This window comes from Thalassophryne amazonica, chromosome 10, assembly GCF_902500255.1.
Source record: "Thalassophryne amazonica chromosome 10, fThaAma1.1, whole genome shotgun sequence".
In the NCBI taxonomy this organism is placed as follows: Eukaryota; Metazoa; Chordata; class Actinopteri; order Batrachoidiformes; family Batrachoididae; genus Thalassophryne; species Thalassophryne amazonica.
The window spans coordinates 92504287-92529996 of record NC_047112.1 but is presented as its reverse complement, the minus strand read 5'-3'; the positions used below and the strand labels follow the sequence as shown (position 1 = coordinate 92529996).

The 25710-nt window shown below is 40.8% G+C and overlaps 1 protein-coding gene across 1 annotated transcript in view; it reads right to left on the bottom strand.

The window, feature by feature from the left end:
* scfd2 (sec1 family domain containing 2) overlaps nucleotides 1-25710 on the bottom strand; it is a 354011-nt gene that overhangs the window by 30126 nt on the left and 298175 nt on the right. The window contains exon 7 of the mRNA XM_034180512.1: nucleotides 14909-15043. Within this exon, the coding sequence (XP_034036403.1) occupies nucleotides 14909-15043 (135 nt within the window). The remainder of the gene's footprint in view (nucleotides 1-14908; nucleotides 15044-25710) is intronic.

The following is a 25710-nucleotide window of genomic DNA, read 5'->3' as shown; positions in this document are numbered from 1 at the left end:
ACATGCCATTAATCGTAATGCGTGGTAACAGGTTGCAGCAGTTCCTGAGGACACCTGACACCTCTGCCTCAAATCATCACATTCGTGATCAGCGACCAAGAATGTATACTTTGTGGCATTTGTGACTTGTCGTCCTTTATGTGTAAATGCAAGATTAGAAATGTTCATGAATACCCCCGTTGACATGTCTCAAGAAAACTGTCTGTTAAAGTGATGATTAAATAATAATAATGATATAGCCTTTATTGTCATCGCACATACTAAATTCAGCCACTAGGAGCAGTGGGCAGCCACAGTCCAGCGCCGGGGACCAACCCTAGATGTAGAGACGCTGCCTTCGTCTAGGGCACAGAAAGGAGCAGACTTAAATAAGCAAGTTTTTTAATGCGGATGTTTTAATCCTTATACTTAAAATAAAATGCCCATCCCAACTTTAATACTGGCACAGAACTATAAAAGACCTTTGCCAAGGGCATTGACACAACCCCAAACCATGACAGACCCCGGCTTTTAGACTTGTTGCAGTGTGGATGGTCCATTTCATGGTGTCCATTTCTTCCAAAAAAGATCTGAATACTGATTTGTCTGACCATCCACATTTCCACTGTGCGACTGTCCAAAAAAGACGCCTCTAAGCCGAAGAGAAGTCAACATCGTTTTAGGACAAGGCTCACATAATGTTTCTTTTTTGCCTACTGAAAATTTTAGTTGCATTTGTGAATGTAATGCTGCGTTGAACTGGTTGACAAAGGATTTTGTCAAGTTGCATTTTTATTTTTTGTCAAGTTGCATTTTTATTTCTTTGTACTAGTGTGGGAGTTCCTGCAACTTATACTCAGGTGTAATTTATATACTGAAAAATCACACATTTGTTAGTAATAGTATAATGACAATTTCTACAGGACTTTACCAGGAATCAAAGCACTGAACAAATTAAAATAATAAAAGAATAAATTGCCAATAATAAAAAGTACAAGACAACAATGCACAAAAATCTGAACTTAAAGAGCTGATAATACAGAAAAAAGGTAAGATTTATACCCTGGTGCAACTTATACATGGGTTTTTCCTCTTTAAAAGGCATTTTTTAACAGGTGCGACTTCTACTCTGGAAAATACAAAACTGTTTTCAGAAACTGGAATATTTAACAATAAAATGGCCCCTGTGACATTCATACAAATGATTGATATGGTCCAATAGAAACATAATGCGTCTGACATTAGGGTCTACAAATGTTTTTGATGGTTAAATGTTATTCAAATAAATAAATAAATGAGCAGATGCTGACGGTCTGCTCATGATTTTGAAAGTTAGCTGAAAAACTAATCTGTTGACAAAAAAGTTAGCTTTACTAAATTTTGGTCACCACCCCTGTAATAACAATGTGTGTGTAAAATGTAATTTTGCTCTGTGAGTTATATACACTTTCAGAAAACTGACACAAATATGGATGAACTGAGCGCAGTGTGTGGACAGAACACTCCATCACATCCGTATTTAACAATAATGAATGAGCCTGAACTTGCCTATTTCTTACTGATGTAATGAAGCTGGTTTGATGTAATGAAGCTCCAATGAGTACTACTCTCCTTATGTTTGCCACTGCTCATGTTGTGGTGTTTTTAAATTTGCTGCATGAAGGCTAGATTGTGTGACATGAACTGGAGACATTATTGTATTAATTCAGATTAGCCACAGGTTTTCTACACATGCCAGGAACTGAAATCTCTTCATGAGAAGCCTGTTTTTTTTTTTGTTTTGTTTTTTTTTTTTATTTCAAAACGCAAGATGCTGGCACCACAGATCTTTCAGAGCCATCTGGAGCACATCCAATTCAAGAGTGTTTATAAGGAACTGCAAATTAAGATAACGATCTTTTAAAGGGGCTGTCTGTCATAATCGTTCATGGATGGGTGAAGGTCGGCTGTACAGAAAGGACCACTTTTCCACACATTGACTGTGGAATGTGGTTTGCTGCTGTGCTATTTGTATGGAGGTGGAAGCTTTTGGCAGGTTTCCATCACAAAGGCTGCACACGGGAGGCTAACTGACTTGGGTTGGAAGTCAGTAATTATTTATGCTTATAGTTAAGGTGTTTGTGATGGGACCTCTTTCTCTAAGTATTGCTTGCATTTCTATAAATTGTGCCTTTTATTCATTCGGCAGATGGTGAAATGTCCTCTGCAGGATCAACAGTAACCTCAGTCACAGCGCTTTAATGGGCACCTGGCGTGTGTGGACAGACATCATCTACAGATGCTTTTTTTTTTTTATTTTAACAGAACCCATAAAAGCTGTAACAAATAAAATTTGCAGGAACAACCCGTAATGTTCCCTTCACATGTTACTGCAAAATAAATCACTGTCATCTGCAGTAGATGAAGGCAGGTGATGATGTGGACGCAGTCATTGTTCAGTATTTGCAATAAGTTTTATATGCTAATTAAATAGTGTCAAAACTCTCACACACACTAATTATGCACGTGTGTGTATTATCCGCGAGTGGAAATGGTCCTCGCAAGTGAGTGTTTTTGTTTTGAGAAAGCGCAGAACAGCATGCGCAAGCAGAAAACAGATCAGAATGGCAAGTCGGCCCACATCCAAAAAATATCTAGGTGCAGTCTGAAAATGTCAGACAGCAGTCTACATGAGCGGGCCCAGTCATGCGGCTGCTTCGAATGTTTTGCACATGTGCAAAGCACACGTGGCGCAGTCCAGATGGGACGCCCATCCAACGGCAATCTACGTGCAGTCTGAGCGCAATCCCACTGCAATCGACATTGGGATGGTGTCATAACAGCAGTCAGAACAATCTGATCGCGGTCGGTAGAACCCCGACATGCATCGGGCACATCAGATCCTGCCAGCATGTCCCGCTTGTGCCACGTATGCGCAACTCCACTGGATCCCGTTCAACGAGCGCAAAGGATATGCTGATATGCAACATGTATGTGGCACACATTCGTCATGTGCTGTGGATGAGAACACTGCGCAATCAAACCGAACGTACCGTCTGTCACGGTGAGTCTACTTGTCATTGTGCGCGTCAGAGGCTCGGTGCGGCACCCACAATGCAGCTGAACGGGTCGTCACACGTCTCGGCTGATTCTGCTTGATTCTTGCACATTCTTGGTATGTGTGATGATGGTCTTTGTTGTTGCAGAACTGTGTACCATTAAGCAGCAAACAGGCAGCAGGCTTTGTTTTTTGAATGAATGTTGGAGGTGAAATGCAACAGAATGATCAATCAGATCATCAGTAATCACATCGTTGTATCCTGTCATCATGAATATTAACAGCACTGTGCAGTTACTAATTGTAGATAATTAATAATAACACTATGTAACAAATTTTTATTTTTGTTTTGTTCCTGGGTACACAGTTTTCCTAACCTGTTATGCCTTAAATAAATAGAAAATAGCTGTTATTCCACAGAAACTTTGCTTCTGAGATCGGGACAATGATATTTTGAACTGTCCAGAATTTTCTAGAAGTTTCCAGAATTATCTAGAAATTTCAAGAAACTTTTAAAACTTTCTAGAACGCAATAAATAAATAAATAAAATAAAATAAAATAAAAGTTTCTGCTGAATGTAGTCATTTTTCCATAGACTTTAGACATAAGCAGTTGAAATATAACACTTAGAAGCCAGGAACAAAAATTGTGTTACATAGTGTAATAAAAACAAACAAAACAAAAACAGAAAAAATAGCTGGGGTTGAATGCAGCTCTTCTGTTGCCAGTGGAAATGTGATGTCCATCAGATATCTAAATCCACCGGAAGTGAGATCAAGGAATATTTGCCAACAGACAAATTATTTCAATATTTCAATCCAGCATAATGTGACAACACCTTCATTGTTCTTGTCTGCACACACTCCCTCATACATCATACATCATATCTCCCTGTCTCTCTATCTCCCCCTCTATCCTTTGTCCACACGCACTGCAACAAACACGTGTGTGGGACAGATCAAAAACACATGACGGATAAGGTAAAATGTGATGGCTATGTGACACAATGTAAACGTAGCATGTGGAAATCCGGCATATGAGCTCTGAATGTCGGGGGAGGTGAGCGTGCTAAGTGGTAAAATAAACATATTAACTTACAAATTTATGAAATCAGCAATAAATTAAAAAACTAAATTACAGTGCATCCAGAAAATATTCACAGCGCTTCACTTTTTCTATATTTTATGTTACAACCTTATTCCAAAATGGAGTAATTTTTTCCCTTCAAAATTCTACTCACAACACCCCATAATGACAACATGAAAAAAATGTTTATTTTTAAATTTTTGTTTAGTAAAATTAAAAAATGAAGAAAAAGTATTTTTGAAATTTTGGCAAACTTAATAAAAACAAAAAACTGGCAGCAATTACAGCCACAAATCTTCTTGAATATGATGCCACAATCTTGGCTCACCAATCTTTGGGCAGTTTTGCCCATTCCTCATTGCAGCACCTCTCAAGCTCCATCAGGTTGGATGGGGAGTGTCGGTGCACAGCCATCTTCAGATCTCTCCAGAGATGTTCAGTTGGATTCAGGTCTGGTCTCTGGCTGGGCCACTCAAGGACATTCACACAGTTGTCCTGAAACCACCCCTTTGATATCTTGGCTGTGTGCTTAGGGTCATTGTCCTGTTGAAAGATGAATCGTCGCCCCAGTCTGAGGTCAGGAGCGCACTGGAGCTTGTTTTCATCCTCCATACAATGCTGCATTCATCTTTCCCTCAATCCTGACTAGTCTCCAGTTCCTGCTGCTAAATAACATCCCAACAACATGATGCTGCCACCACCATGCTTCACTGTAGAGATGGTGCTTGGTTTCCTCCAAACATGATGCCTGGCATTCAGGCCAAAGAGTTCAATCTTTGTCTCATTAGACTAGAGAATTTTATTTCTCTGCCATGGGCTGCCATGTGTCTTTTACTAAGGAGTGGCTTCTACAGGCCTGATCGGTGGATTGTTACAGAGATGGTTGTCCTTCTGGAAGGTTCTCTTCTCTCCACAGAGGAATGGTGGAGCTCTGACAGAGTGACCATCAGGTTCTTGGTCACCTCCCTAATTAAGGCTCTTCTCCTCCAGTCACTCAGTTTAGACCGGTGGCCAGCTCTAGGAAGAGTGCTGGTGGATCCGAACTTCCTCCATTTACAAATAATGGAGGCCACTGTGCTCAGTGGGACCTTCAAAGCAGCAGAACTGTTTCTGTACCCTTCCCCAGATTTGTGGCATAAAACAATCCTGTCTCGGAGGTCTGCGGACAATTTCTTTGACTTCATGCTGGGTTTGTGCTCTGACATGCACTGTCAACTGTAGGACCTTATATGTAGACAGGTGTGTGTCTTTCCAAATCATGTCCAATCAACTGAATTTACCCCAGGTGGAATCCAGTTAAGCTGTAGAAACATCTCAAGGATGATCAGCGGAAACAGGATGCACCTGAACTCAATTTTGAGCTTCATGGCAAAGACTGTGAATACTTATGTACATCTGATTTCTTTTTTTTTTTAATAAATTTGCAAAAGTTCAAAAACGTTTTTCACATTGTCATTATGGGGTACTGTGAGTAGAAGTTTGAGGAAAAAAAAAATTTTTCATCCATTTTGGAATAAGTCTGTAACATAACAAAATGTGGAAAAAGTGAAGCACTGTGAATACTTTCCGAATACATGAAGCAAGTTAGCTGGATGTGCCAACACTTTGCCAAGGTCTGGAAGAAGACACAAACTGTCAGTGTCGGATGAGAGAAAATTGGTTGGGATGTTCAGGAACAACCCAGTATTCACAAAGGCTCAGGCCTGCCATGAACTGGAAACTGGTGGAATACTGCTGTGTTCACAGTGAAGTGAGTTTTACATCGCCATGGACTGAGAAGGTGCTGACCTTTATCCCTTTGTGAGCCCTCCACCACTTACTACACAGATCCGTTTCACAATCACTTGACCAATTTCCTGTTCACAAGTTTTGTGGCTGAGCCAAAGTGTTAGTTTTGAAGCGGCGCTTAATGCTCTCTCCATCCGGGCGAATTTGCATGTGCGCGTGCACCGCTCAGCAGAAGCCCCCACTTCCATGTGACTCACAGAAAGTGAAAGAAGTGAAAATGCAGTTCAATGTTTCATCAAATCCCTCTAATCTTAAACATCTCTCAGCAGCAGATCGGAACAGATACCGTGAAAAACTCACTGTTAATGTTGTGACTTTGTGTGATCCACTTCGAGTGCAGGACAATCTGTTTAAAGACTGTGCTTCTTAGCTGCCTTGTGTGGAATATGGTGATATTTGGAATTACCTGTGAACACACCAGGACTTTACATTGCTGGATCAATGAAAGCATACAAATGTCTGGATGGCTGCAACTTCACCTCTGGCCATTTGATGCTTGTGAAACCGCATGCTTCTTAAAATAGATGAATGTGCCCTCCCAGAAGATCACAGACAAGAAACACCGCCACAAAACTACACATGCAAAGCTGGGTAAGTATAAACTCTACTAATTAGAAAACTGTTTTTTAATTTACTGATTTAATAATTCATAAAACAAAAACAAGAATGCCAGTTAAATACATTTCTGTCCTGGCCCCATGTCCTAGAATTATGTGGGACCAGAGCAATAAATATAGGATATATAATAAATAATTTATTAGTTCACGTTTGTAGCCTCCCACGATTCATACGAGTCATGTAGTTTCACCCTTTTTATTACCTGGATCCATCTCTGACGCTGCTCTTTGTCTGCTGGAAAACAGTGAAATTTCATGCCTGACCCCTTTTTCTTCCTGTTAGTACATCCTACAGCACTACACATTAACCATTGTTGTACATGAAGGATTGAGGTTATTTCCCCTCTCCAAATCTCAACAAATTTCGGAAACAGGCTTGTAGTAAACAACAACAGCTCAACAATGATGCCGGTGACTTTTATCATCCAGCCTCGTAGCACGGTGACATTTTCAACAGGTGTGGCGTCATGTATCATTTTTTCTATAGTTCCTGTGTGAGTTTGTGTATACAAGCAAAAATGAAGATAGGGATTTACCTCTTTAGAATTTTAAGTGCTTGCCTTGTGTTTACTTAGGCTGGGCTTACACTGTGCGAGGTTTGGCCCTTTTCAGCCGATTTTTCACTCGTGCGAGAATTTTTTGGATCGCGCCAAGTTTTAGCTTAATCGTGCGTCCTGCATCCTGCAGTCTACGTGGAGTAACGAGCTGCGTTTAACATGTCACGACAACCTCCCAATCGGGAATTGCATGTTCGGATGAAAATCAAACCTGTTTGATATTTTGGTCGGCCGTCATGACTTGTGAAGGTTCCGCGCTGTTGAAGCAGAGCTACAAGTGTCTACGCGCTGATTACCTTGCGTACTGTCCATGAGCAAACACCGGAGAGAGCAAACAGTGATCTCATGTAAAGTCTTGTGTGTTTTTTTTTTATTGCGTTCCCTCGCAATAACCTAATATCATATTAAAGTTCTTGCCTATCAGCGTGCACAGTGAGTGGAATTAGGTGGGGGGAGACTGAACGTATCTTAATTAAGGGTCGAACAGCTGAGAGGGCTGGAGCCAAACCCAGCAGTGGGCATGAGGCGGCGTACACCCAAGACAGGACACCAGTATATCACAGGGCCACATATAGGCAGACAAATTAATTCACACCTATGGTCAATTTTCCGATTCACCTAACATTAACTAAACTGCATGTCCTTTGATTGTGGATCGAGGAAGCCGGAGCACCCAGAAGGAACCCACGTGAACACGGAGAAGAAGAAAACACCACACAGAAAGGGCCCAGGTGGGAAGCGATCCCATGACCTTCTTGCTGTGAGGCAGCAGTGCTAACCAATAAGCCGCCATACTGCCTCTGCCACAATATAGTTGTCACTGCTAAACATGAATTATTAAAATGATGGTGAATAGAAAATGTCAGTTGTATACAAATGAGGACAAAATTATTAGACCCCCTATGAAATGTAACATTTCCTTCAACAGTTTCCTCAGTGCTTTTTAACAGCGCGAGGAATTTCCAACACTGCATTTCTAAGCATTCTAGTTTTATTTTGGATGCTTAAATTATTGTACTTTGCACCCAGAAACAAAATTATTTCACAAAAAATTAGAAACTACCTGGGTCAAAATTATTAGACCGCTTGAGAACTGACCTTATTGTTGAATAATGATGTGCTTTGACTTTGTAATGCTCAAAGCTTTTAAAATCAAATTAAAAGTCACTTGATAAAATTAGTAACATTATAATATGCTGTTTTGAGTGAGAGTCTGAGAGAATGCAAAAGATGGACAACCACTTTTTCTGGTTCAGGCTCAAAAATGTTCAATCACCCTTGTACATACAATGGGGAAAATCAGTAGTTGACCCCCTTTCAGTTTTGCGGTTTTCCCACCTACAAAGAATGGAGAGGTCTGTCATTTTTATCATAGGTACACTTCAACTGTGAGAGAATCTAAAAAAAAAAAATCCAGAAAATCACATTGTATGATTTTTAAATAATTAATTTGCTTTTATTGCATAAAATAAGTATTTGACCCCCTATCAACCAGCAAGAATTCTGGCTCTCACAGACCTGTTAATTTTTCTTTAAGAAGCCCTCTTATTCTGCACTCTTTACCTATATTAATTGCACCTGTTTGAACTTGTTACCTGTATAAAAGACACCTGTTTACACACTCAATCAATCACACTCCAACCTGTCCACCATGGCCAAGACCAAAGAGCTGTCTAAGGACACCAGAGACAAAACTATAGACCTGCACAAGGCTGGGATGGACTACAGGACAACAGGCAAGCAGCTTGGTGAGAAGACAACAACTGTTATGATTATTTACTAGAAAGTGGAAGAAACACAAGATGACTGTCAATCTCACTCATTCTGGGATTCCATGCAAGATCTCACTTTGTGGGGTAAAGATGATTCTGAGAAAGCTCAGAACTACACAGGAGGACCTGGTCAATGACCTGAAGAGAGCTGGGACCACAGTCACAAAGATTACATTAGTAACACATGATGCTGTCATGGTTTAAAATCCTGCAGGGCAGCAAGGTCCCCCTGCTCAAGCCAGCACGTCCAGGCCCGTTTGAAGTTCGCCAATGATCATCTGGATGATCCAGAGGAGGCATGGGAGAAGGTCATGTGGTCAGAAGAGACCAAAATAGAGCTTTTTGGAATCAACTCCACTTACCATGTTTAGAGGATGAGAACAACCCCAAGAAAACCATCCCAACCGTGAGGCATGGGGGTGGAAACATCATACTCTGGGGGTGCTCTTCTGCAAAGGGGACAGGACAACTGCACCGCATTGAAGGGAGGATGGATGGGGTCATGTATTGCGAGATTTTGGCAAACAACCTCCTTCCCTCAGTAAGAGCATTGAAGATGGGTCATGGCTGGGTCTTCCAGCATGACAATGACCCCAAACACACAGCCAGGGCAACTAAGGAGGGGCTCCGTAAGAAGCATTTCAAGGTCCTGGAGTGGTCTGGCCAGTCTCCAGACCTGAACTCAATAGAAAATCTTTGGAGGGAGCTGAAACTCCAAACCTGAAATTTGGAGAAGATCTGTATGGAGGAGTGGACCAAAATCCCTTTTGCAGTGTGTGAAACCTTGGTCAAGAAATACAAGAAACGTCTGACCTCTGTAATGGCAGGCAAATGTTTCTGTACCAATTGTTAAGCTCTGTTTTTCTAGGGGATCAAATACTTATTTTATGCAATAAAATGCCAATTCATTATTTAAAAATCATACAATGTGATTTACTGGATTTTTTTTTAGATTCTGTCTCTCACAGTTGAAGTGTACCTATGATAAAAATTACAGACCTCTCCATTCTTCATAGGTGGGAAAACCTGCAAAACTGACAGGGGGTCAAATACTTATTTTCCCCACTGTATATGCAAGTATTAGCTGTTGATAAATCCCATGTGCACTAAAGCACATGTAAGAACCTTTGTGTTCGTGGTGATGGGTGCTTTCTAAAAGTTGGACAATTAATGTCACATTTCTATCTGATGACTTCAACTCCTACTAAAGTTTCTTATTTATGATAATGAGGAATAAAGGGCCTTCACATCAAAAGTATGTACATTCCTGGTGCATTCCATTTGTTAATTCCTGCTGTTTCAATGAAGTAAAGTTTATCCAATCTGAATTTTCTTGTACTTTTCTTGTATCACAGATGCTTGTGGTACCAAAAATGTTTTTGTGAAGGCTCCTAAGGATGAACATGACTTTTGGAGATACAAAATTGGGCCCTGGAAGCCTAATTCTTTTTAATTTTTTTGGTGTTTTTAAACTCAAAAGGCCCGTGGTTCTACAGGAAGACCCTTAAATACAGCCAAAGTTTCCCAAATAAACTCAAATTACGACAATTCCTTGTTGTCAGCACTATCCCACCTCATGTGTTTCAACCAGCCTAATTGCCACAGCTCTTCCCTATTGTCATCTACTGTCACATGATATAAGGTTCTCTCTGTCTCATCCATGTTGCTTGAGCGTTAAAGGTTTACCTCATGTTTACAGTGTCTTTGTCATGCTACTGTTTTCCTGTTTCAGACTTATGCTGCGGTCACATGTTTCTGATTCTGGACTGCCATTTTGGATTGATTACCTATGAAAACTCCTTGTTACTGAAGTTTGTTTGTTTTTGGATAACCCTGTAATGCCTTCCTTGAAAGACAATCACTGTTTTGAACCAATCTCTCATGTGCCAGACTCCTGCATGTGTCACCAGCTAGCTCGTCACCTAATGGCCAGCTACGTTAGATCCCATCACTGTTATCATTGGACTTAATCATCTGGCCTGTTCTCTGCGCTGGGGTCAGGCCTTGTACTCACCTTTACATTCATCTTGATCTAGTGGAAATCTGACATAGTGAATGAAAAGTTAAATAAATCCATGTTGTATCGATTACACTGGTCAAAAATAGATAAATAAAAAAAATTCTTGCATAGACTTTGAGAACTGATTTAGGGTAATTTTTGGTTGCTGAATCCGAATCTAAGCTCAGATTTCTTCTATCATATCACATTTTTTTCCAATCTGCATGTTCTGATGATGGATTACACAAAATCTGTTTGATGGATTGCGAGGTCTGTCCAAAAAGTAACAGACCTTTTTATTTTTTTCAAAAACTATATGGATTTCAATCACGTGTGATTGCATCAGCCAAGCTTGAACCTTCGTGCGCATGGGTGAGTTTTTTCACGCTTGTCGGTTGCGTCATTCGCCTGTGGGCAGGCTTTGTGTGAGCAGTGGTCCACCCCCCTCGTTGGATTTTTATTGTCAGGGAAATGTCTGAATGATTTGGAGCTTTGCTGCATCAAATTTTTCCAGAAACTGTGAGAGACCTCCAGCTGGACACCATTCGGAAAATTCAGATGGCTTTCAGGGACGATTTTATGGGGATCACACAGACTGAGGAGTGTTACAGCCGGTTTAACAAAACCACAGGAATTTGCGCGCCGGGACGGAGCCGCATGGCGCAAAGCAACGCCGTGATGAAGCCTGACAGGACATGTTCTGGCATGTCCAGCTAATCCACAATTTCTCGGATAGTCACACGACTGAAAAGCCACAGAAAGCCGTCTGAAAGCCATCTGAAAGCTGTCCTGTGAGACCAACACAGAGGTGGTTTTGTGCCGCGCCATTCGCGGCACGGTGGCACATTCCTCCGCTCCTCTTTCCATGACAAAAACTCCTGTAACAGTGGAATGTGCCGAAAAAGTCTTGATGTCCACGTCTTCTGCCATTTCTGTGGTAGTCAGACGACGTCCCGGATCAACACAGCGTTCAGTTTGGAAATGATCTGGTCGTTTGAGCCTGTCGATCGCCGCTCGGAACGCGGCGCGCTCTCAGCCACTGTGGGCGGTCTTTAAACCGGCTGTAACACTCCTCAAACTGTGTGATCCCCATAAAATCGTCCCTGAAAGCCTTCTGAATTTAGCGAATGGTGTCCACCTGGAGGTCTCTCACAGTTTCTGGAAAAATTTGATGCAGCAAAGCTCCAAATCATTCAGACATTTCCCTGACAATGAAAATCCGACGAGGGGGGTGGACCAGTGCTCACTCAAAGCCTGCCCACAGGCAAATGACGCAACCGACAGGCATGAAAAACCTCGTACACAAAAGTTCTTAATTCACTCAAATCTGACGCCACTAATCATGCACAAAAGCAGCTTCAAAAGCATAGTTTTTAAACCAGGTTCACGAAATGTGAACAAGAACTGTAATATTTTTTATGGTACCGAAGAGGTGTGCGAGACTGCAGATTTTGCTTGCTTGATATGAGAAATAGGTTTTCATATCTCAAAAACGTGATGCGATTGGCAAAAACTAACACCAGATTCCGATTCAGTGCCCCCAAATTACCCAGAATCTGGTGAAAAACTCCATGCAAGAAAAATTGTGCTCATGCATGGACAACCACCTGTAGTTCGCTCTCCTTTTACAGCACAAGATTTCCTGGATTACTTTGGGAAGAAAATAGAAGACATCAGGTTAAACATATCCCGGCATGCCTTAACCCAGCCACTACACCCTGCTATTGAGGTGGGCACCACTACTGAGGTATTACCTAGATTTACAGAATTTGATAGTATTTCACTAGGTATGCTGACAAAACTCTTAAGTCAACAAAAAGCACAACCTGTTTATTTGATCCTATACTAACAAAACTGTTTAAGGACCCGTGACCCACTCTTGGGCCGACTGTGCTGGAAATGATTAATCTTTCTTTAACTTCTGGATCTGTTCCTAAATGTTTCAAATCTGCTTTGATTAAACCATTACTTAAGAAATCTAATCTTGACTCTAGTGTATTGACAAACTATCGGACGATATCAAATCTATCATTTTTCTCTAAAATTCTGGAAAAGTGGTGTCACGGCAGCATATAGACTATCTTACTGAGAATAATCTCTTTGAGCCACTGCAGTCTGCTTTTAGAAAATATCATTCCACAGAGACAGCCCTCACTAAAGTGGTGAATGATCTTCTGCTTACAATGGATACGGACACCACTACGGTTCTGTTGCTGTTAGAGCTCAGTGCTGCATTTGATACAGTGGATCATCATATTCTACTTGATAGGCTGGAAAATCATTTTGGGATTACTGGGAGTGCCCTTGCATGGCTGACGTCATGCTTGACCAGTCGTTCTCACTGTGTTTTGTACAGTAACACTACCTCTAACCTTAGTGACATGAAATTTGTGGTTCCACAGGGGTTTGTCTTAGGCCCCTTGCTTTTCTCCCTTTATATAGCACCCCTTGGGCACATATTGTGGTGTTTTGGGATTACCTTTCACTGCTATGCAGATGATACTCAGATATACATGCCGATAACTGCTGGTAATCTCGTTTACATAAAATCCTTAGAAGATTGCCTTGCAGCAGTGAGAACCTGGATGTCTAGAAACTTCCTACTTTTAAACTCTGATAAGACTGAAATGATGGTTCTTGGTCCAGTGAGACATCGGCATCAATTTGACCAGTTAACGCTCAGCCTCGGCTCGTGTGTCATACATCACACTGACAAAGTGAGGAACCTTGGGGTAATTTTTGATCCTTCGTTGTCCTTTGGCCTCCACATTAGAAATATTACTAGGACTGCTTTCTTCCACCTGCGAAATATAGTGAAGATTCGTCCCATTCGGTCTATGGCTGATGCTGAGACCCTGATCCATGCATTTATCTCTTCTAGATTGGACTACTGCAATGTTCTATTTTCTGGTTTACCGCAGTCTAGCATTAGGGGTCTCCAATTGGTTCAAAATGCTGCTGCCAGACTTTTGACACAAAGCAGAAAGTTTGACAACATTACACGCATTTTGGCATCCTTTACTGGCTTCCTGTCCCAGTGAGATCAGATTTTATGGTTCTGCTACTAACCTATAAAATTATTCATGGACTGGCACCTCCCTACCTAGCTGACCTAATTAAACCTTACGTACCGGCCCGGGCTTTACGTTTTCAGGGTGCAGGACTACTTTGTGTCCCTAAGGTGAATAAGAAGTCTGCGGGTCATAGAGCTTTCTCTTATCGTGCCCCTGTTCTGTGGAATGATCTCCCTGCATCGATAAAACAGTCAGATTCTGTGGAGATTTTCAAGTCCAGACTTAAGACGCACTTATTTTCCCTTTCATATGGCTAGCATACTGGTACAGTTTTGTTTTACGTTTTTTACTCTTTTAATTCATTTATTATTAGCTGTGGCCTCAACTTTACCTAAATTCTGGGTCTTTTAGTGAAGTTTAGGGCTAGTGTCCGGCGATCACCTTAGTATTTCTCTGTTTTTCTTGTTGTTTAATGCTGGCAAATTATACAGTATTTTTTGTCTTTCTGATGCCTGATTCTGTTTTTTCTCTCTGTTTAAGGTGCAGCTCCATCCAGAGATGGGAGTTGTATTCGTGTTGGCAATCCTCCTGTCCTGTGCGCCAATAGCATTTCTTGTATATTCGTCCATGAATTGTTCTGTGAATTGTTCTGTAATTTATGTCTGTATCATAGCCCAAGCAGAGGGTCACCCCTTTGAGTCTGGTCTGCTTGAGGTTTCTTCCTCAGAGGGAGTTTTTCCTTACCACTGTTGCTCTGGGGGTTGGTAAGGTTAGACCTTACCTGTGTGAAGTGCTTTGAGGCAACTCTGTTGTGATTTGGTGCTATATAAATGAAAATAAATTGAAATTGAAAAATTGACCAGTGTTATATTAAAATAACTTTTTATATGGAAATACAGTGAACATTATGATGGATGTACACGTCTCATGTGGTAACTTGAAATGTGTGGAGTTGTACAACATTGAATTTGAAAGATTTTAATCATGCTACATAAAGTATGGCCTCAACTGTATGTGTGAGTGAGTGTGGGGGGGTGAGTGAGTGATCAGGGACTGACCTTCATGAACATGCTGAAGCCAGTCTTGAGAAGGTCTGTGAGACCTCCAGACATATGTTCGATGTCAGGGCATTCTCGTCTGTTTGGATGGAAGACTTCCTCAAGAATTTGTCGCAGGAAAGGCTGATAGGTTGCCTGCAAGATGTAACAACAAACATCAAGCTTTACAACATTATTTTATATTCATAAACAGAGATGTACCATGTGGTGATGGAAACAATCATGATAGGGTTTTGGTCTAAAAAATCTGATTCATTGTACGTGACCATGTGCACGTGTTTGAATAAGAAGCATCTTAATTATAATTTACTTGATTGTCTTTTGGTTGCCCCAGTTGTTCAAGGTTGCCACCATAGGTGCAGTGCAGATCTGCATTGGGATTTGGCACACGCTATACACTGGACACCCTTCCTGATCTAACTCTAGTGTTACATGGAGAAACACACCACCCAAGTATGAAGCACGATCTATTTCAAATCTGACATTTAATGGGATCAGGTCTACACAGAGCAGAATGGTCTACTCATAATTTATTCTTTCCTGTATAAAATATTTGCAAAAGTATCTAGTTTTTAATGAATATGTGAATATGATGAATTACTTAAATGATCTTTTCAAGAAGGATGGCCAAGATTACTGGTGTTATGATCAGTTTATCTGTTCAATTGGTGGTAAAACTATGACATAAGTCACAAAGCTAGTTAAAGAAGATGGCACTCTTACAGTGTTGTTTCACATGAAATCTGAAAGTCAGTCATATGACACACAGTGGACCTAAGATGCAGTCTTAAAATAGAAAGGTGGGACAAAGATGATGCATGGAGCTGACAGCATTATATCCAGAAACATGGAATCCCCAAGTGCCAATGTTAATGTCAACATCAACAGCTCATTGGAATTGTCACCTTCAGATAACAAATGTGGTGCTGATGTTAATGTTATTACTGGTGTCCAACACATTCAGAGGTTCTGAAAAAACATGCTAATATTCTAAGTGTACCCAGTGACCATGTTCTTGGAACAGAGATGACCATTTCTTGAAACTGCTCCAGAAGATGAGAAGAGCAGATTTACTCAGTCCACCCCCCCCCCCCCAAAAAAAAACAACTCACGTTGAAAAATGATGCAAACCACAAATTTGAACTGAGAATGTGACACCTAACAGTCCACTCATGACAGATGTGCAGTGTTTTATTTTGTATGCATCTGCTGTGCTGCATTAAATTGTTCAGATGTTGAAACTTTGCCTTTTGATGGAGGTTTGTCCCATGGTCAAATCTGTATTTTTTTTTTATTCACTACCACTGGCTGTGGTGTGATTTTATCTGCAAGAAAACGTACGCAGAAAATTTGCAAATTGGCTGCCCTTCTGGATATTACATTAATTAATTTGGTGTAGAGAGCAATAGCAAAGCATTTGCACTGCAATCCACATTTTGGGCCAAGGTATGTCTAAGTCAACAGCTAAGAAAGTTGTGTTGGGAAAGAGTACTCACATCAAGAAATGGAGTACATCATTGAAAGGTTACAGAGTTCAGCTCTATTCAGGTGAGATTAGTTTTATATGGGGAGGTGAAATAATGTGATACTTATTATGACTGAATAACAACGGACAGGAAGGTTCAACAGAAATGACAGGAATTGGTGTGACTACTCACACTCTACTACACACATACACACACACACACACACACATATATATATATATATATATATATATATATATATATATGTATTGCCAGATTTTTGCTTTTTTTTTTTCTTCTTCTTTGTTTGAAGGAAAGAACTGATTCATCTCTACAGTCACCTTCTATCATTTTTACCCAATGCCAAAATACGGCCATCGGGTATTGCAAAGAACATTTTTGGGACATACACTTTGGGCAAGTTCAAGGATGGCTAACCTTGACCTATTTTAAAAGGTCAAAATGTCACAGTCTGTTTCCTATTTTTTGCTCATACGGTCGAGGGAATTTAAGCACTGTGTTATATTTAGATCATTTAATCATACTGAGATTGAAACGGCAACCTTCAGAAGACCGACTGTTATGTGACCACCAACCTCAAGGACATGGATCAGTTTTCCAAAGTTATAAGCTGCTGAGTTTATTTACATGTTTCAATTTGGCAGGGGAAGCACAAGCAAAGTGATTTAACTAAAGTATGATGTTCTTGGGGAAAAAACAAACAAAAAACCTTAACAGCAGTTCCTCATCTGGAGCCTCTTAAATTCTTTCTCACATCTTTAAAATGTGATTATTAAGAAAAAGCTAATAACAGCACAAAGGAGTCAGCTGTTACGCTGCACATAATGTACCATTTATAGAGTGCAAGACAAACACATCAAGTATTCAAAGCATTTTCTCTTCACAGAAGTAAAGTTAGCACAGTCAGATAATATCTGGCAGAGTTTTGTATGAATGCGCTGAACAGAAGAGCACTGCAGAAACACGAGACAGAGATGGATCTGGAACATGGTCTACATTCACCACATACACTCAGACCACAGAAAGAATCAAGAGCATTTACAGTCGGGATCGGGAGCAGTGTGCTGGATTACAGCGCATCCAGAAAGTAGTGCTTCAATTTTTCCATGTATTGTTATGTTACAGCCTTATTTCAAAGTGGATGAAATTCATTTTTTTCCCCACAAAATTAAACACAAAATACCCCATAATAACAATGTGAAAAAGCTTTGAGATTTTGCAAATTTATTAAAAAAACAAACAAACAAACAAAAACAACAAAGAAACAACATTTACATAAGTATTCACCGCCTTTGCCATGAAACACAACATTGAGCGCAGGTTCATCTTGATTCCACTGATCATCCTTGAGATGTTTCTACAACCCCTGGCAAAAATTATGGAATCACCGGCCTCGGAGGATGTTCATTCAGTTGTTTAATTTTGCAGAAAAGAAGCAGATCACAGACATGACACAAAACTAAAGTCATTTCAAATGGCAACTTTCTGGCTTTAAGAAACACTATAAGAAACCAAGAAAAAAAATTGTGGCAGTCAGTAACGGTTACTTTTTTAGACCAAGCAGAGGGAAAAAAATATGGACTCACTCAATTCTGAGGAATAAATTATGGAATCACTCTGTAAATTTTCATCCCGAAAACTAACACCTGCATCAAATCAGATCTGCTCATTAGTCTGCATTCAAAAAGGAGTGATCACACCTTGAAGGGCTGTTGCACCAAGTGGACTGACATGAATCATGGCTCCAACACAAGAGATGTCAACTGAAACAAAGGAGAGGATTATCAAACTCTTAAAAGAGAGTAAATCATCACACAATGTTGCAAAAGATGTTGGTTGTTCACAGTCAGCTGTGTCTAAAGTCTGGACCAAATACAAACAACATGGGAAGGTTTTTAAAGGCAAACATACTGGTAGACCAAGGAAGACATCAAAGCATCAAGACAGAAAACTTAAAGCAATATGTCTCAAAAATGGAAAATGCACAACAAAACAAATGAGGAACGAATGGGAGGAAACTGGAGTCAACGTCTGTAACCGAACTGTAAGAAACCGCCTAAAGGAAATGGGATTTACATACACAAAAGCTAAATGAAAGCCATCATTAACACCTAAACAGAAAAAACAAGGTTACAATGGGCTAAGGAAAAGCAATCGTGGACTGTGGATGACTGGATGAAAGTCATATTCAGTGATGAATCTCAAATCTGCATTGGGCAAGGTGATGATGCTGGAACTTTTGTTTGGTGCCGTTCCAATGAGATTTATAAAGATGACTGCCTGAAGAGAACATGTAAATTTCCACAGTCATTGATGATATGGGGCTGCATGTCAGGTAAAGGCACATCATCAATAAATGCACACGTTTACATTGATATTTTGGACACTTTTCTTATCCCATCAATTGAAAGGATGTTTGGGGATGATGAAATCATTTTTCAAGATGATAATGCATCTTGCCATAAAGCAAAAACTGTGAAAACATTCCTTGCAAAAAGACACATAGGGTCAATGTCATGGCCTGCAAATAGTCCGGATCTTAATCCAATTGAAAATCTTTGGTGGAAGTTGAAGAAAATGGTCCATGACAAGGCTCCAACCTGCAAAGCTGATCTGGCAACAGCAATCAGAGAAAGTTGGAGCCAGATTGATGAAGAGTACTGTCTGTCACTCATTAAGTCCATGCCTCAGAGACTGCAAGCTGTTATAAAAGCCAGAGGTGGTGCAACAAAATACTAGTGATGTGTTGGAGCGTTTTTTGTTTTTCATGATTCCATAATTTTTTCCTCAGAAATGAATGATTCCACATTTTTTCCCCTCTGCTTGGTCTAAAAAAGTAACCATTACTGATTGCCACAATTTTTTTTTTCCTGATTTCTTATAGTGTTTCTTAAAGCCAGAAAGTTGCCATTTGAAATGACTTTAGTTTTGTGTCATGTCTGTGATCTGCTTTTTTTCTACAAAATTAAACAACTGAATGAACATTCTCCGAGGCTGGTGATTCCATAATTTTTGCCAGGGGTTGTAAAGTGAAGCCCACCTGGGGTAAATTCAGTTGACTGGACATGATTTGGAAAGACACACACTTGTCTATATATAAGGTCCTACAGTTGACAGTGCATGTCAGAGCACAAACCAAGCATGAAGTCAAATGAATTGTCTGTAGACCTCCAAGACAGGATTGTCTCAAAGCATAAATCTAGGGAAGGGTACAGAAGTTCAGATCCACCAGGATTCTTCTTTGATCTGGCCACCCATCTAAACTGAGTGATCAGGGGAGAAGGGCCTTAGTCAGGGAAGTGACCAAGAACCTGATGGCCACTCTGTCAGAGTGGCCAATATTTCCTCTGGATAGAGGAGAGCCTTGCAGAAAGACAATCATCTCTGCAACAACCCACCAATCAGGCCTGTGTGGCACAGTGGCCAGACGTAAGCCACTCCTTAGTAAAAGCCACATGACAGAGTTTGCCAAAAGGCACCTGAAGGACTCTCAGATCATGAGCAACAAAATTCTCTGGTCTGATGAGACAAGATTGAACTCTTTGATGTGAATGCCAGGTGTCATGTTTGTAGAAAAACCAGGCACCATCCCTACAGTGAAGCATGGTGGTGGCAGCATCATGCTGTGGGGATGTTTTTCAGCAGCAGGAACTGGGAGACTAGTCAGGATTGAGAGAAAGATGAATGCAGCAACGTACAGAGACATCCTGGATGAAAACTCGCTCCAAAGCGCTTTTGACCTCAGACTGGGGCGACGATTCATCCTTCAGCCGGACAAAACCCTAAGCACACAGCCAAGATATCAAAGGAGTGGCTTCAGGACAACTCTGCGAATGTCCTTGAGTTGCCCAGCCAGGGCCCAGACCTGAATCTGATTTCTGGAGACAACTGAAAATGTCTGTACACCGACGCTCCCCATTCAACCTGATGGAGCTTGAGAGGTGCTGCAAAGAGGAATGACAAAACTGCCCAAAGATAGGTGCAACAAGTCTGTGGCATCATATTCAAGAAGACATGAGGCTGTAATTGCTGCCAAAGATGCATCAACAAAGTATTGAGAAAAGGGTTGCAAAATTAAAACAAAAAACCTTTTTTTCATGTTGTCATTATGGGGTGTTGTGACTAGAATTTTGAGGGAAAAAATGAATTTCCTCCATTTTGCAAAAAGGCTGTAGCATACCAAAACGTGGAAAAAGTGAACCATTGTGAATAGTTTCCAGATGCACTTTAATTGAAAGCAAGGTTAAGAAAATGATACAGTACAGAGAACTTCAAAATAACTTTCAGATCATCACAGGAGACTCAACCTATCAAACTATTTCTACTTCATTGAAGCTTAAATTGGGCACACTTACACTGTTCCTTAAACAGTTCCTCTTCCAGGCTGTTCAGCCCACAGGCTTCCTCTCATCTTGCCTCGCGGCCTCCTCTAGTCCCCAAGGAACAGCTACATTGGACCCGGTTCCTGGGAAACCCAGCTCCACTAATGGATTACATAAACTTACATTTCCACCAACGCAACTGACGCACAGGTCAGCTCACACAAACTGAGCTTGGAAAAAACACAACAATTAATCACGTCCCACTTAATGTCAATGACAACATAACTGTGGAGTCCTACCCACACTCAGGCACCTTCTATTTTCATCTGCCATCCAAAAGACCCTCAGGGCTTTTTAAACATCAACACCTACGTGGTGAAAACAAAACCTGAATTAAGTAATGCTGTTGAAAAACAAACATTTACACACCCTCAGACACATCAGTTTCCCTACGGCTTTTTTCGGCAGTGAGGCCAAAGTAATATTTCCAGAACAACACGATGACCACATGAAAAACATGTATAACATGGGGATGTCATTTAAAAAACCTAGAAACTAATGACTAGTTTTTAATCAGTATACATACTCAACTATATTAGCCTCCACTAAAGTGGTAATGTTTTCACCACCTTGTATTGTTAAAAATTAAAAATTCACAAACCCAACTGTAACCAACCCCCCTTTTTTCCAAATCTGTTTGTTTGCTACAAATTATTATTTTTAAAGATTAAAAAAGCAACAGCTACAAAATTTTGCATGTCTACAGCCGGTCTGCCTTGTGTAAACTTGCTGTCAGACCTCAGAAGCTAAACAGTGTGGAGCCTGTAATATTTGGATGGGAGACCTCTTCAGAACACCAGGGGCTACATGTGTTTCTCCAGGAAAACTAGAGTTGTGTCATAAATACAACAGGAAATCTTATATAGTTCCTGATTCTGATTCTGATTTCTGGATCTCTGGATTCCACAGCATGAAGTTAACAAGACTCAGTACAGCTGGGCTGATTGAGACAATGCAGATTAAGCATCTTGTTCAAGAAGACAGAGGGGTAGCATGAGCGGGAATCAAACCCAGGTTGATATATCGGCAGACCAGCTAAGTATCCACTGAGGTACAATGCCAATATACAAATAATGAATGTTTATGAGTGCAATGGCAAGAATATTTCCTGATATGAAAGATGGAATGTTCCATTCACTGAGGCAGAGTCGAGTTGAGTGGAACACTCATCTATCACCGAAGGATATATTATTTCCATTCCATGAAAAAACATTCATTATTTGTTTTATATGCCTAACAACCCTTGATGATGTAGTCCGTACCTGATGCCATGCATTGACTTCTTCATATACAGACTGCCGTCTGCTTTCCTTAATCCAGTGAAAAATCGCAACAGAAATTTGTAGAGCTCTTAATCCGACACTGCCTGTACTTCAGGTAGAGACGTCCCAGCATATAGCAAATGCCTCCAGACGGCTTACGGCAGGGGTGGGCAACTTGTTCCAGAAAGGGCCAAGAGGGTGCAGGGTTTCTTTGCAGCCACTGACTCCACCAGGTGATTTCACTGATTAATTGATTTCATCTGCTCAAAGTGATATTAATCAGTGAAATCACCTGGCAGAGACAGTGGCTGCAAAGAAAACCTGAACCATCTTGGCCCTTTCTGGAACAAGCTGCCCACCCCTGGCTTACGGCATACTCGATTTGTTATTTTTTTCATTTTTTTTGTGTGTGTTACAAGAATGAGCACCATTAATAAAACAAACCCCACCACGTTTGTTGTTAAGCTAAGTAATGTCACCGCTAGTGTGAGCATGTGCGGTGGTGGTGCTGTGCAATGGTACAAACATATGGAACCAAAATTACACGGTAAATGGAACAAAATTTGCACAGTCAATGGAACACAATGGCAAATGGCACGAATGATCCATATCACCTGACATACAAACCACATACAAAATGACAAGGATCTGTTCAAGTATAATAAAAACTATAGACCCCTTTGGACATTTCCACATATTAATTTGTTTAGTCATTCATTCATTTTCTATACCTGTTTACTCTAATTAAGGATCATGGGGGTGGGTTGTGGGGTGCTGGAGCAATCAGCAGTCGATCTCAGCAGTCATAGGGCATGAGTCAAAGAAAGAATCATAAATTTTTTTCAAGCCACTGAATGTGTCCTGGGCCTAGTTTTATAAAGCAGTCTAATCTTGTTTAGTTGAATAAACTTACTTGGTTGACTAAATTTTTTTTTCTGTTAATCGTTGCACAAAGCACTTTGTTGGCTAAAGTTTCGCATTACCCAACTAAACTTTTTGGCCTGGTACAGAGGAGGCTAATCTTAGTTAGCTAATTTTATTTTAATTTTGATAAAACTTCAGTGTCTTACCTAAAAAGAAATGGCAGCTATCATGTAAAACAACTTGATGGAACACTCAAGAGCACCCCTACATTGCTCGTATTGTTCCAAAAGGTTGTAGCAGACGACTGTCGTGATGTGTTTGTGACAGTTCTCATATTAGCCACTGGGCCTCGCTGTTATGCTGAGCAGCGTTGTGTGCACAAAAAGGCTTGACGGAAGTGCTGTAAGTATGTAGAAGAAGAAGAAGTGCTAGGCTAAGAGCTAAGCATGACGTTCTGCAGTTTGCTTGTGTCCGCAAATGTTAATAAAGCCAGTCAACAAAACAAAGGCTAAATAATTCATGACAACGACCAACCCGCAAGCAAACAACACTCTCGAGCATTGGAGGTGTTTCTTGGCAATGGCACTCACAAGGCCATTATGCCCGTGAAAATCGTTGACTAACGTAAGATGGCTAATCTTCAAGTTTAGACGTCGATGTGAAATGGTGAGTAGACGGATAATGTTGGGTGACTAACCGTTGTCAACTAAGAAAGTTAAGTAGACTTAAATATTAGACTGCTTTATGAAATGAGGCCCTGAACTTCATTTAGATCAGTCATTAAGAAATACAACATAGTACTGTATGGTAAATCTGTCAGGAAAAGGCAGTTCTCATAATCTGGGTGATTGTGAAAGGAAACTAGTGAGGGAATCCACCAAGTCACCCAGACAACTCTGGAGGAGTTACATTGTTCTGTGGCTGAAATTGTAAAACCTGGGAATATTGCAAGGTTTGCATTTTGCATCAAGAGTTATACATTATCATGGTGAAGTGGAACAGAGAAGGGTTTTCTTAAAAATAAGACTTGAAACTTCAGCTACAGTTTGCTGGGAGGCTACGAAATAGTTCAGGCATTAGTCTATCAGGCAAAGGTTTATCAGTTTGAACATTAAATATCTTGTCTTTGTGGTGCATTCAACTGAATATAGGTTGAAGAGGATTTGCAAATCATTGTATTCTATTTTAAGTACATTTCACACAGCGTCCCAACTTCACTGGAATTGGGGTTGTACATAGTTACTGCTCAGTTGCCCCGTCCTGGTATGTTGGCCAATGTCGGAGGCTTAACTGATGCACCACCTCCTCTGGATCCCATGGGCATGAAGAAATACAAGCTACAAATGTACATGCCTTCCGATGGCGCCCTGTGTGAGTCAGTGGACTGTCGTCAAACGTCAGGCTCCGCCAGTACAATGGCACCCTCTCCTGGACTACGTCAACCTGCCCTGGAGACAGGAAATTTGGACCCCTTTGCCGACGTTTCACAGAGATTATTGTGAATGTGCTGTCGGCGAGCATCAGCGACCTCTTATCATAGTGTGTTGGGAGGGGGGGTGAAAATATTTATAATATGTGTTTGTATAATACTCGAGATAGAAACCGAATGATCTGCACAGCCACAGCACTGGTCGCCTGAAATGTTACATTTATTTTTTGTTTAATAAAGCCTTTTTTTGTATTGGAGTGCTGTGGCTGTGCGGATCATTCGGTTTCTATTTTTGATATATTTTTCTTGGTCCTGCAGGCCTTTTTAAATGTTTTGGATGTCTGTGTCTTCATTGCATCATTTGTATAATACTCAGGCTTCAGTTGTGGTGACTTTGTCTTGGCCTTGGCCTCAGAGACATAGGACATAGATGTGGCCTTCGCCTCCGCCATGGGAAGGTAGACTTGACTACAACACTGGTCTCCGCAGACTGTGTGCAGGCGTCAGGGCTCGGGAATAGAATACAGCGCTGTGATTGGTTGACTACGTCTTCTTTTGCTGTTTGGTGGGCTAGAGTTTTTTTTGTTTTTTTTACGTACTCTTCAGTGAGAAATCATACCGGTGTACTTTGACGTCAAAATGCATGCGTGGTATGCAAAATGCATACAGTTTGGCAGGTCTGCACTTGGTACAGATCTGCTATTGATGTTACCAAAGGCAAACTCATGGGCACACCAGCTAGCACCACCACAGCTGTGTACAGCCCTGGTCCCACCAAATAATGAAGGATGAATAATGAACCACGCAGCATGTTTTTTTGCTACGAGAGGATTTATTCAACTATCGTGGGAGAATGGTGGCTGTGAGTCTCTTAGAGGCAGTATGTTCGGTTAACAAAGCTCATCTCTGAGCATGGCGCTAATTTCAAGATGTTCAAAATTTAGCAACAAGAGCGTGGGGCAGTTCGTGTACGAGTTACTATGATGACTAACGAGAATTATAGAGGCATGTGTGTGGTGCGGACGAGGCTGTTTACGAGGTCCATTAACCGAGCGCCTGGCATCTATGAAGACCTGAGACACTATTTTTGGAGCGGCTCAGCCCTCTTGCACACAATTCCACCTGTTCTGTACACTGGATGGTTTCCCCTTCTCCTGCTTCATGAGGAACATATTTTAGAACAACTTAAAGGTAACTATTTTTAATGTTTTTATAGCTTGGTACAACAGTTGCATGTTCATTCCTAGCTGTAAAAGTATGTCTATGATAGATTTAATATCTTGTTAATGGATAGATGAGTTCCACTGTGTGTGCGCACTGAAGCAATGACTCGTGCTCAAAACGAGCATTTAAGCAGAACGCCAGCTCGCAAAAGAGT